General features: G+C 36.0%; 1 protein-coding gene across 4 annotated transcripts in view; it reads left to right on the forward strand.

The window, feature by feature from the left end:
* The window catches only part of Cept1 (choline/ethanolamine phosphotransferase 1), a 39687-nt gene that overhangs the window by 24542 nt on the left and 1345 nt on the right, over positions 1-13800 (forward strand). For 2 of the 4 annotated variants that reach the window (XM_032897546.1, XM_032897548.1), the window contains exons 5-8: positions 6216-6300; positions 12327-12458; positions 12844-13002; positions 13474-13599. In XM_032897546.1, coding sequence (XP_032753437.1) covers positions 6216-6300; positions 12327-12458; positions 12844-13002; positions 13474-13599 — 502 coding nt within the window. The remainder of the gene's footprint in view (positions 1-6215; positions 6301-12326; positions 12459-12843; positions 13003-13473; positions 13600-13800) is intronic. The other 2 variants (XM_032897545.1, XM_032897547.1) reach the window with 1 other exon arrangement.

Genomic DNA, 13800 nt, shown 5'->3' on the forward strand with positions numbered 1-13800 from the left:
ATATTTCCTGAATACAGTGCTATCTGCTAGCATACAGGTTTTTTTCCCCTCCCATGTTAGAATTGTAGTTTTGACATTGTGATGTTTAGGGAATGTTTCCCTGGACAGGTAATCCAAAGTCCCTTAAACTATAACAGGGAAGTTTATTTACCAGCAGGACTAGAACTGACATTCATCTTATTTTGTCATTCAAGAATGTTGGAGAATATTTGTTCATGTGAAAACCTGACAACTCATTCCGACCATCCAGGCACATTACCTTTCTTCCACTTTGTCAGCAGAGTACTTTCTGAAGAGCACATTACAGCATTCTAAACCCAGTTAGTCAGTGACAGCGAGGATACTCGTGGAGACAAAATAGCCTTGGGACGTGGAGAATTCTGAAACATTTAGTTTTAGGTTCTAGGAGCATAACAAAGGCATTTTCACTTGAATTTACACTGTGTTTGCATAATTATTTAGACCTCATTCTGCCCCTCTTCACCCTTCTCTAACCAAAGACCTTAGCTCTATGCTCATTGTAATTGTCTAGACAAATTGTTTTTGATAGCTCAATAATTATTGCTTATGGCTAATCAATAAGGCTAACAGTCAGAAAATAAGCAGCATTATTACTTCCATGTTATTATCTTTCCTTTTTAATGAAAACAAAGATAACAGACATTTGGTTCAGGATGTAGCTCAGTGGTTGAGTGTTTTCCTAGCATACCCAAAGCCATGAATGACCCCCAGCACCAGAGCCCTGTGTGCATGCTAAAACATTTTTGGAAACCACTACATTTAAATATGATTAAAAAATTGTAAATACTATTTTCTCTAGATATGCTGTTTTCACATATGGTTAGTAGGTTGTCTTACTTGATCATTCATTTAGTGATTAGTGATCTTATTAGCTGAAATTAAATCACTAGGTGCTGAAATTAAATCACTAGGTATGCTCATTTAGTTTTTTTCCAAGTGGAGGAAAAAATGCTTTAGAAGAATTGTTACTATTTTTTTCTAAATGAATTTACTAGCCTTGAAACCATCCTCTACTGTGTACTGTACACTAACAGTGTTTGCTAACATTGTACTACAGAACCGTCACCCAGAACTGGTAGTGAACATATACACATAGGACAAACATTTCTCAACTGACTGGTAGATTAAAAGTTTAAGAGTTTCAGAATGGCAGGAGAACAACACTTCCATAATGTTCTTACCTCCTAGGGTAGCTGTAAAGATGGAAAGTGTTAAAAACACATACTGCACTAATGTCACTGTACATGACATAGAATCTTTACTTTAAAGCCTTGGCAGTTTCCAGCACGATACAGATTTCTTCAGTGGGACAGCAATTCTTTAATTGCACACAGATGGTGCTAAATGAGCTGAGAAAAGCCTTGGTTCTTCTGTTTCTAAGGCTGCCCCTTAAGTCTGGGCTACCCCCAATTCTCCTGCTTCAGAGGACTTTGGCTAAGTTTGTCTCTATTTACAGTTTTCAGTGGGCTTTCTCTTTTTAATTTTCTCAGAAAATCTGAGGATCCATGCTCAGTGTAGTAGGTAATCCTGTTTTTAACATTTCTGGTTATTTAAAACCTGAACAGATTTGTTTTCTCTGTATACAGTGTTTGAATTAACAATCCTTTAGCTGTCATTGAGCTGTGTGGTTAACATTCTCTTGTTTCATTCAAAGCATGTGCCACTTGCCCCTTATGGAGGGGAGAAAGTACACTACCTCTGCTGACCTTTTCAGTCCCTTAGCACTGCATCTCACCCATAACATTTGACTGACACATACATTTACAAACAAATCTGTAGTTAGTAATATCCTAATCATTGAAAATGATTCATATGAATATGAGTCCTTCAAGTTGATGATTTTTAAGGGAAAAGCTTGTTTTTATTAACATAAAATTATGAGTCAGATTGTACAAAGTAAAGTAGGTGTTGGGTTTTGTTTGTTTCTTTTTTCTACTGTGAACTTATACCCACTGCATATTCTCTGTTAAGCTAATAATAAGCCCAAGTTACAGAACAGTTACAGTTAGTATTCATCTTAATAGACATAGCCATACCTACACATTAGCTGCAAGCATTATCTTTAAAAGAACTTATAACAAACGTAGAAGAAAGGTGGATTAGATTATCTTCTCATGTTGGAGGGGAAGCTTTGTTAAATTCCGGGAAAAGACAATGAGTATTGTTATCATCTCTTGTGGATGCCTTAGTATCCCTCATTACAAATAGAACTAGAACTCAAGCCAAATGCATCTGTGCATTTACTATCTCTCTGGAAGATGAGACTAAGATGAAACTTGGAAATTCGTCAGAGGCTGGGTTGTCACTTAGTGGTAGAGTGACACTTAGTGGCAGAGTGCTGATCCTCCCACATGAGGCCCTGAGTTCATCCTCAGCACTATGGTGAGGGTCAGGAAAGTTCCTCATGGTTTAGCAAATTTAATTAAGTAGTGTGGGTTATTCCACTTTATTACTTGTAATTTTATTACTTGTATGTCTTTCTCTGATATAATAACTGCCCTGATAGGGAATTTTCTAATCTGCCAACCTGTAGTATTCAGTGACTCCTGAGAATTTTATGTCAGCTAAAGAATTCACGGTTCCCTTATTTAGAGGTTAAAGTGACTCATATTCATGTAAGGACATTTTGTTCTCTTTATATCAGTGTCTGGCCATGTAACCCAAGCTGGCTGATCTTGAACTTGCAATTCCAATGCTTAAGCCTACAGAGTACAGGTCAGTGCCACCATGCCTGGTTTGTTCTCCTGGCTATATCCTTAGAATTATGTTGTTAGGAACAAGTTGCTGTGGCTTAGCAGTTCAGAGCATTGACTGCTCTTCCCAAGTTCAATTCCCAACACTCACATTATGGCTCATGACTGTCTGTAACTCTAGTTTCAGAGAATCTGACACCCTCTTCTAGCCTCTGCAGACACCAGACACATAGACACACGTACAGGCACACACACACAGACACACACACTGTCCATAAACATATGCAGCCAAAACACCCATACTTATAACATAAAATAATGACAAGACATTGAAGAAATGATTGATCCATGATTTTGACCTTCCTTGGACTGCCATCTTCATAGTCATTCCATCCAGAATCTAGGAAAGTTTAGACTCCACAATCTATAGGTTTTTGCTTTTTGGTTTGTTTTTTTGTTTTGTTTTGTTTTTCCTTCCCATCCTTTTTTCCGATAGCCATCTGGTCAGTGTTTGTGTATCTGATCTGTAGTAGTTTAGATATGGCCTGACAAGAGTTTACATTTTGTATTGTTCACAGTCCCTGAGAAAATTCTTGTCCGTTAACAATGTGTTAAAAGTAGGTAGAAATAGTAAATTGTTTTAAATCAATACAAATGAGGTATTGATTGTAATAAAGATGTCAACCTATCTTCAAAGATAAGAAAATTTTATTTTCCCTCTGAAGCTTTAGGCTGTAGCAAACTGATGCTACAGAAACTTGGCTTTTAATTTTAGATTAATAGATCTTTGTTTTAGGTGCTCTTATGCTGTAGATCTCTATCTTCAAGGATGTTTTGTCTTAAGTGATGGTTATTGTCCTTGAGTTTGAAGACTAGTTATTAATTGTGGAAAATTATTACCTTTTGTCTCCATTTTCAAAATAATAGTGAAAAAAATTTAAGTGACCTAGAGAGGTAGCTAAATAGTAAAGAACACTTGCTTCTCAATCTCAGCACCCATGTGACTGCACAGCCATTTAAAAAAAACAAAACAAACAAACAAACAAACAAAACACCGGCCTGTGATTCCGTATGTAACAGAATCTAAAGCCCTCTTCTGGCCTTTGCACACACACCTGTCTACAGGTGTGCACACATTGCCAATCACGCAGAAAAATATACACAAATAGGACAAATCTTAAAAACAAAAACTGATTACAGAAATCTCACATTGCTACTTAGACAAATACCCTTCTAGATAGGGATCTTCATGATTGTCAATGAAGGTTGAGGCCCCTCTTGTCGAGCGTTGCTGTACACAGTCCACACTGAGAGAGATTTGCTGGGAAGGTGGCACAGTCGTGTGCCGTGTAACTGGCTATCTCTTTAACACCATCAGTTGCTGTTGTTTATTGCTGTCATTTCTGCCCCCTGCTTCCTTTAGTTCACAGCCCCTAGGATAGCTTTGCACTGGATTATGTTTAATTCTTCCGGGAGCAATGATGGCAGTTTTTATGAAGGGAGTTCACACATTTGTTCTAAATCCAGTAAGCAAATAGGAAAAAATACACCTATCTACTAACTGGTAAGTTTTCCTTGGCCCTCTCTACCACATACAGGGGCAGTATCTGAATAGTTTAGAAAATCTTCCAGACTCTGTCTTAGGCAACATACTTTGAAACCTTAAAGAGCTTTCCTGTTTCCTTTTACTCTCATCCACAGTACAAAGATTAAATGTGTGAGCTTTCTCCATTTTAATTTTGTAATTCTATACTTCTGGCCCTTCCCCTTCCAAAAGGCAACTTCATATGTCCAGCAAAATGTAAGATGTCTACCCTCCACCCAAGACAGAACCGGTCATCATTGACACACGTACCTGCTTAGTCCTCTGAGTCTGCTACTGAGTGTAACCCCCTATTGGCGTCACCTCTTACAGGTCAGCTCCACAGACTCTTTTTAGCTTACTTCAGTACAGCTTTTTTTTTTCAATAAATGTGTATATCAAAATGATTATATTATTATTTGCTGTCAGATGTTCCTTTTTTTAAAAAAATCATTTACCAGCAAATAAAGGTCAGTAGTTTTTATTTTGAAAGGACTGGTTTCAAGCCAATTACTTCTGTGAGTGAGAACTTACATATCCTCAGTTCATATGGACTACCTGCTTTAAGTATCAGTTGTGTAAATGGGACTCTGTTCTGCACAAACTGAGGCTCCTTGCTGTTGATATTTGGCTTTTCTTAGATTTACTTTTTCATAGTTAATAAAGTATCCACCATGTTAGAAAACTAACACCATAAAAAAGTGTAGCGTTGGTAATACCCTTACTCCCCAGCTGCCTCACAGGCCCCACAGTGTCCTTCCCACAGAGGCAACACTTCCCTTAGTTTCTGATGTACTTCCAGAAATGCATTGTGCAGCTACTGGTACAAACAAAAGGAAACCAGTATTAGTCTTTGTTAGTCTTTTTTTTTTTTTTTTTTTTTTTTTCTCTTCACAAAACATAGGCTGCTCTCGTTCTGGAACTTGTTTTTCACTAATGTTTGGTACTTTCCCATTTCAGTACTCAGGGTGCTGCCCTGCCAACCTCAGAAGAGCTACACTGGAGCTTAGCTAACCACTCACTCACTAAGGGATTTAATTCTTTTCTGTCATAACTACTGTATTGAATAACCTTGTAAAACGTATACTGGTGGAATAAATTTGTTCCCTTACAGTGTTTGGATCTAAGAATAAAATGTCAGTCCCAAGCTTGTACAAAGTGCTAGTCTGAGCTGCGGAAGGAAAGGAATACCCGAGTAGGCACTGTCCCTCAATCCTGTTGCCCATGTTCTTTTTTTTTTTTTTTTCCTTTTTCTTCAAACTTTCAGGCGTCTAATTTCTCTTGCCTGCTCCCCACGCCTCCCTCCCTTTGTTCTGCCTCTTCTTGACCATGAGGTCATTTTCAATAATCTCAAAGCTCGTTCTGAGCCGCTTTCAGTCATCTGTCCTTCATGTGAGGTAGTTGACCTAGTGAGAGGAAGGAAGAATCCAATTCAGAATTGGTTGACTTTTTTTTTTCACAGCAGTAGCACAGTGGACAATAAATGAATATATTTAGGGGACAATACGTTTGTTTATTTTTTTTTCAGTTAAAGTTCATTTCTGTTGCTACTGCAGAGAGCTTACCATGTAGCTATACAATGTAATTCTCTGCTTGATGCTCAAATTTTAATACATACATATACCTTTTCTTTTTGGTGGAAAAGGTTAAGTTACAGAAAATTTGCTTTGAAGAGAGGGGTTTTTATTGCTCTGAAATTTACCAAATTGAATTTAAAAGGCTATGGATTTTATATAATTTTGTTGATATCAAAATTTTGATATCTCCCCTTCCCCCTGTTTTGAATACCTCCTCTTCCCTCCATATTTGGAGCTGTCTTCTGTTGTGCATGATAGAGGAATGCTGCTTTGCTTGCAAGTGATTAACTGGAAAGTGTGTTTTGAGTAATTCTGCTCTTTTGGCTTTTTGTACCTAATCAGAATTGATGTGACTGAAGTGCAAATCTTCATAATAATCATGCATTTGCTGGCAGTGATTGGAGGACCACCTTTTTGGCAATCTATGGTAATTCCGTTCACATCGTGTATTCTACGTAATGCATGTTATCTTCTGCTTGTGTTTCTAATATAGGGTAATCCAGTTTCAGGGTAATGTTCAAAATTATTTTACTGTTGTCTGAGAATGAAAGTTACTGCAAAGAATAGGAAGTTTCTTTTTAGAGCATGGGAATTATATTCTTTGGAGTTCTATGTACATTAAGTGTGCTTTGAAGGCCATTGAGAATCTGAGTCTTTAATGACATCCTATTTTCCGTTCAAGGAAACAACAGGTAACGTGACAAGTAAGTTAAGTACTTACACAATTAAATCACTTTTTTTTCTTTTTTCTCCTTTATATGGCTTTATTAGGTCTCTATCATGTGCTTAATGCTGAATAATAAATTTAGGATTTAAGATTGTAAATTACTCTGGCACAGAAAAAAATACTGCCAAATTATTTCAGTGTTATGGAATTATTTTAAATGTCAGGACTTTTTCTTCCTGCCCTGAAATATATTACTCTGTGAATATCCCCCCCTTTAACCTGCTGTGAGCCTCTGAGAGGATATATGTGGTCTAAAGACACAAGCTCTGAAACCAGCCTGCCTGTTTGATCCAGGCTCCATTGCTCCTTGCTCTAACCTCTGCCCATTGATAGCTGCCCAGCTTAGTCTCCTCATCTGCAGGTGAGGCAATGACAGATCCTGCTGCACAATGAGTTCTGTGTGCCGGCTCTTAGGGCAGTGCCAGGCAGGTCAGAAGCCCCAGTGAGGGCCGATGCTCCTCGTGTGGTTGCTTTCTTTCCTGGTTTGGGCCTTGTTTTGCTTTGACTTGTTCTTTGTGGGGAGATGGATCAGATTGTCCTCATGCAAATTATTCTTCTGCCTTAGCTTCCCAGCCGCTGGGGTTAAGGAGAGCACCTCCATGTCACAGTTGTTCAAGTATTGTTTAAGAGTCTTCACTTAAATATGTAAATTATAGTTAACTCACTCAAAAGTAAAAATAAATTTCATTTGGAAGATAAAAAAAAAAAAAAGATTGGGCAGGGTAGTTAGTACTCCCTGCTTACCAGCTGGCTGCTGCACTACCACCATTAGTAATTACTTGATGTGGTTGTACTAAAAATGGTTAGTAACCTAAAATTAATATAATTCTTAAAAGTCAGAGTAATTTCAAAATATAGACGAAACTTGCTGAGCCTTCCCCGTTACCCAATTCACTTCCTAATGGTAAGTTAGGTACTTCCCTGCGTATTTATCACCAAACATGGATTGCCTTTTGTTCGGAGATGGGCTTTCAGAGAAAGAGAAAAGGGAATAAGAATAATTTGCAGTCAGCCAGGAAAGTTCTGCAACCATTCTACAGTACACAGTAGCATTGTGTGCCATAGATGTCACTGTAGACATCTCTTGGTTTTTGTGACTAAAATATAGAAAAAATTTATTACCTTATTTATCCTTCAAGAGATGAGCTGCTTTTATTCATGCTTTTAAGAAGGAAATGTAGATTTGTTTTCTTAAAACTACATTATAAAACCTAAATTCTACGTAGCCTTCACTTGTCACCATAGATTATTAGTTTTATAGACTTTGTTTTACATAAAATTATTTCTCTAGATGCCTTAAAAATAAATAAAATTCCTAAATTTTTAAAGGCATTTTTAATATCCATAAAATGAGAATTCTGCTTGATGTTTTGAAAACAATTTTAACACCTGGCTTATAGAACTAATCCTTAAATATTGTACTGCATTACATATACATATATTTTAAATATCTATATTTTATATAGTTAAATAAAATATGTTATAACCATATTTTATTTCTTAGGGTTACCTAGCAGTAAATTGATTCAGATATGCTTTTCCCTTTCTCAGTAGAATTTGTACAAGTAAGCTATGTAATCAACTTTTTCCAAAGGCCAAAGAATCCCGGCACTTGGGAGGTAGAGGCAACAGTCCTCAACTGCACAGTGAACTAATTAACTGTGTCAGCCTGGGCTTCTTCTTAGCCCAGCCTCACAATAGCAACAAAATGTCAAAATTTTCTCCCATCTTTTCTTGTAGTGAAGATAATATTCATGTAGTAAAGATAATATTCATGCTCGAGGGTGGCTTTTCTCCTGTTACCGTGTTTGATTGTATATTTAAGGCAAAAATCTTACCATGGAGCTCATAGTCCCCTTCCCTCAGCTCCCAGGTTCTGGGATTTAGATCAGTTTAGTACCTTGCCTGGTCTTATCAGAATATGTTTTAAAGTTGTGAAAGTGACTTAGTATATTTTGAAATCTAATTTCTAGACCATGCTGTCCAAATTCAGAATTAATATGGCTACTATGATTAGAATGTGTCAGGAAAAGAGATATCCTGACCTATTATTATCTCTATATTGTGATGTTCGCATCATTAAACTAAAAGGAAGAACCTGACTTCTTGTAATAACTGAAGACTTAGTGAAATTTTTTTTTCTCAACAATCTCAAACTGCTAGGGAACAGAAGTGTTTCAAATTGTGGGTCATTTTGGATTTCACAATATATATATCAGCATGTACTTACTCCTAATCTGAAAAATCTGAAATCAGAAATGTTCTAAAATCTGAATTTGAGAATCAAATTTTGAGTTTTGCAGAATTTTTTATTTTAGGATTAGCAGTATCTAAGTTCTTTTCTCTTTTAACTTGGCTTAAAAGTTTATTATTGAATAAATGAATATATATATGTGTGTGTGTGTACATGTATATTCATTTATTCAATAGTAAACTTTTAAGTGTGTAAATATATATCATTGTATTTGTCTGTTTTAACTAAAAGGCATTATTTTGGTGCTGGGGAGTAAAAATTTCAGGTTTGCTAGACAAGCACTTACCACTGAGCTGCAACCCAACCATAAAATGGAAAACTTCTAAAAGAAAGTGCTTTTACACTTAAATAATTTTTTAAGTTATGGATGCTATAATTATGTTAACATTTTTTAATTTTTTTCATAGAATTCATTTATAATTTACATGAAGCTAGAGAAATGGTTCAGTAATTAAGAACATGTGCTGCTCTTGTAGGAACCCAAATTCAGTCCCCAGTATCCATAGCAGTAGCTGGTAACCACCTATAATTTCAGCTTCAGGGGTCTGACATCCTCTTCTGGCCCCCGCAGGCACTGAATCCACATGTACAAATACACATGCATGCATTATTAAAGTAAATTAAAAAATTCATTACTATGATTTATAAACAAGCATTTTTACATTCTTTGCAATAAAATCATTGTCTTATTTCCACAAAACCTATTCAATTACTATGTATCTTCAAAATCTAACAAAATAAATATGTTGCATTTGGTAGAAGAGCTGAGAATTTAAAACTTTTTTCACTCACCTGTTTAAGACTAGTTGTAATACATTGATAGTATTTGAGTGCATGCATACACTGCCTGTCACAAGGCCAGATGATTTTCCCCCTGATAGTAGAAAAGACATCAGAACTTAAGGGAATGCTTGATCTTCCCAAGTTTGGAAGACTACTGAAATTGTAGCAGGCCTGAGGCAAGGGTGCGTTCAGACAGTTCCTTAGCTATTTGTGTAGAGCAAGTACAGTTTAGTAATGATAATGATGAGTGAGATGGTAGTTAGAACAGACACAATGTGCACACCTCCCTTGATCCTGTGTGGGGGAAATGGAAACGCACTTGAAGTGGTTTGGTTTGGTTTGGTTTTTAAGTAGATCAGTGGTGCCAGTTTGCAGGGATCACCTGAGTCTTTCTTGTACTTTGCCTCACATTTCCCTGTGCACATTACCTTTTCCGTTTCAAAATGTTTAAGGTGGAAGGAAGATACAATTCTTTGTATTGTCACAAAACACAGACTTAGTACACAGAGAGAAAGTAGCAAGATCTGAATTCATTCAGAAATGCATACTGATCACTTACCATAGTCAGGGTGAGAGAGATGGCTCAGATAGAAGAGACACTTGCCACTAAAGCCTGATAACCTCGTTCAAATGCTGGGATGCACATGATGAAACAGCTTCCACAAGTTATCCTCCGATTTCCGCATGACTCCTGCCTCCCTCCCCCATATGTTCATAATTTAAAAAAACAATTCAATTAAACCCTGCACTTGAACTTGCATTTTAATGGATGTAGCTAATATGACAATTGATGATGAATGTTTAGGATACTTTGCTCCAGAGTCGTAAGTTTCTGGCTTACTCTGTGATCTAAGCCTTGTATTAATTTTCCTGTCTCTTCCAATGTTTGTGTTTATTCTTTCTTCCAAAGGACACAAAAATTTATGATCCTAAAGCAGTGTCCCTAAGTTGTAAATACAAGTAATAGTGTTTGATCAGGTTAGTTGTGGCATGAGTGGCTGTTAAATACAGACTTCTGATACCCTGGTTCTAATATGGATACCCCCTGTAATCCAGTAATACTCTTAGGAGGCAAGTGTGGTATTTCTTGCTTTGCCAGAAACTCCCATTGTCTCTGGAGGGGTAAAGGAGGCATTAGGAAAGGAGCAGATTATTGAGTTACAGACATGTGCATCAGATTTAGACAGGAGTGTCCCTAGTTTTCTGAACTAGAATATCTACAGTAGTTCATAGCCTCATTACTATTATCTCCTCTCTAGAAAATCTTGAATTTTGTAGGGCTGTAGGACAATGATATAAGAATTAGGAAAGAAGGACGAGAGTTTGGGGTGTTGTACAAATTTCTCAAGTCTTAAGTGGAGCTATTCCGTTTAGATGATTAAACCCTGCTTAATGTGACTTGAGATTCAAATAGTGGGTTCCACTTTCTTTTTAGAGCTGCAGTTTTACAAGAGGGGATAGAGTTGTATAAACAAAGTGAGTTCTTGAGAATTTTAAAGAAATGGAGCATGCAGATATTTTAGATTTGTTTTCCCAATTTTATTGGAGTTTTATATTACAAAGAGAAACGTTTAATATCCTGTTTTGTTTTAAAATATAGGCAAATAACTGTTTTAAATAGTGTAAACTGACCTGTTTTAAATGTTTTTATTGTAAAAACAATGGCTTTGTACCCATCAAAGCCTTGCAAGCTTCTGTAATCTTGTTCTTATAATTACTTCTGTATATCTTAATTCATCTTACCTTTTGACAGATTTTAAAACAAGAAAAGAAAAAGAATGGATATAAAAAAGAAGAAACTCTTTGGTGACCTCAAATATTTAATATGCTTTCCACTTTAAATTATGAATATTATGCTTGCAAGATTAAATGCATATTTATAAATGCACTCAGACGAATTCCTCACCTTGTTTTAGGTGAATCACATTTTTAGTGTACAGTCATTTAGCAATGTATTATTTACTGAAAGCTTAAACATATTACAGTTGGGGGTACACTTGCAAAACTGCACCAGTTTAGGTCTACTCGACCTAAACTTTTTTTGCTTTTATCTGTAAATGCCACTTCAATTGCCCTCAGCTTTCATTAGCAGGTTATATATCCCAGAGTTCAGAGTTGGAATTTTTCTGCATAGAACTTTTCTCTTTTTTCTTCTGTATTGTGCTGATTTCAAATATAATTTACAAATATCTTTATTACTTATGCTCTATGCTGTCTTAACAACTAGGAAGGTACTACATATTTAGAGGTAAAATTCAGAAAATATACAAAGAAACGTAAAGGCACCCCTTAAAGGAAGGAAGGAAGGAAGCAAGGAAAGAAAAGGAAGGAAGGAAGGAAGGAAGGAAGGAAGGAAGGAAGGAAACAAAACAGAACAGAACAATTCTACAAGACAGCCTCATTCACTGTTGCTAGAACTTAGATGCATTCACAGACCTTTACTCAACTTACAGTGCAAATTAATAACATTGGGTTTTTGTGTTAGGAGTGAGTCTCATCTTTTAAGACTTGTTTTACATATATATATATTTGTTACATAATGAGAAGAGAGGGGAATTTTCATTACATTAGTATTAACTATAAGGAATAGAGAATATTTGAAAGTATGAATGAGTACTTGATTGTACTATTTTTTTTTTTAGTTGAATGTGTATATATTTTAATTGGTCTTTCTCTCTACCCATTAAAGATTCCAGTGCTGAATATCCAAATGAAACTTTTTCCTGCACTTTGTACTGTGGCAGGGACCATATTTTCCTGTACAAATTACTTCCGTGTAATCTTCACAGGTGGTGTTGGCAAAAATGGATCAACCATAGCAGTGAGTATACCTTAAGATTTCCAGAGATTTCTAAACCAAGACTTCTTACCATTACTTTGTTTTTCATTTAAAAGACAGATAATCATCTATCAACTTAGGATTTCTGTTAAGCCTTCAAAGTATATATTTATGCCTCCTTTTATATGCTGATACATGTACACATTTTGAGTATATGGGAGCAACACAAATGATTTCAGAAAGTACAGCATGCTATGTAAAAATAAGTAACACCTGCCAAGTGCAGACTGTTTGTACCTTAATAGTTCATGGAGCTGTTTTTCATTGCAGCCACTATGAAGTTTTGGGAAGTTTGGGTAAAAGTGTTTTGTGGTAGATCCATGTAGTGTTTGACAGCATTAAATGCTTTTAACTCTGCTCTGTACAGGGAACAAGTGTCCTTTCTCCTTTTCTGCACATTGGATCAGTGATCACATTAGCTGTTATGATCTATAAGAAGTCAGCAGTTCAGCTTTTTGAAAAGCATCCATGTCTTTATATACTGACATTTGGTTTTGTGTCAGCTAAAATCACTAATAAGCTTGTGGTAAGTGCCTCAGTTTTTATTTTTTTAATATTGATCTCATTTTGGTCTTGTGGACCTGGATTTCACTCTGTGGCTTCCTAAGTAGTCCAAGTGTTTGCAATAAAAAATAAAAATCTCTCATATCAATGCAGAAGCTACTTTTACTCTCTCTCCTGACACTGCATGTTGAGCAATCTCTATACCTTTTCAGTGTCCTATCCACTCTTTAATTTGTTTATGTACATTCAGTTTATGTACATTCTTTGGTCTCATCGTGGACACACGTTGAACCTCTTTGTACTAAAGTGTTTTCCACCAGCATATTTGGCATAGTTATTTCTTTTCTCATACAATTTTAATATTGTTTTACAAACTCAATACTATTGCTAAATCATTCTTGAAACTTGATAATTTTGCATAATACTGATTTATAATGTTGCTGGCAGTTCTAGAATGGAAGGATCTATTTCATCGATTTTCTTCTACTCTCAGGTTGCACACATGACGAAAAGTGAGATGCATTTGCATGACACAGCATTCATAGGTCCAGCACTTTTGTTTCTGGACCAGTATTTTAACAGCTTCATTGATGAATATATAGTACTTTGGATTGCCCTGGTATGTATTGTACTGTCTTATTTCGACATTTGTAAGCTACTTGTTTTCTTGTTTGAGTAGGCCAGTCCTAAGAGATAATAGAATGGTAATAATGACAAGGAACACCAGAAACCATGTTTGTAATGTGTTGAGAGTTCTTTATGATATTAATGTTAGCCAGCATGCATGTTATTCTTACAAGTCATATCTACATTAAGACTG

This window comes from Rattus rattus, chromosome 3 (assembly GCF_011064425.1).
Source record: "Rattus rattus isolate New Zealand chromosome 3, Rrattus_CSIRO_v1, whole genome shotgun sequence".
Lineage (NCBI taxonomy): Eukaryota > Metazoa > Chordata > Mammalia > Rodentia > Muridae > Rattus > Rattus rattus.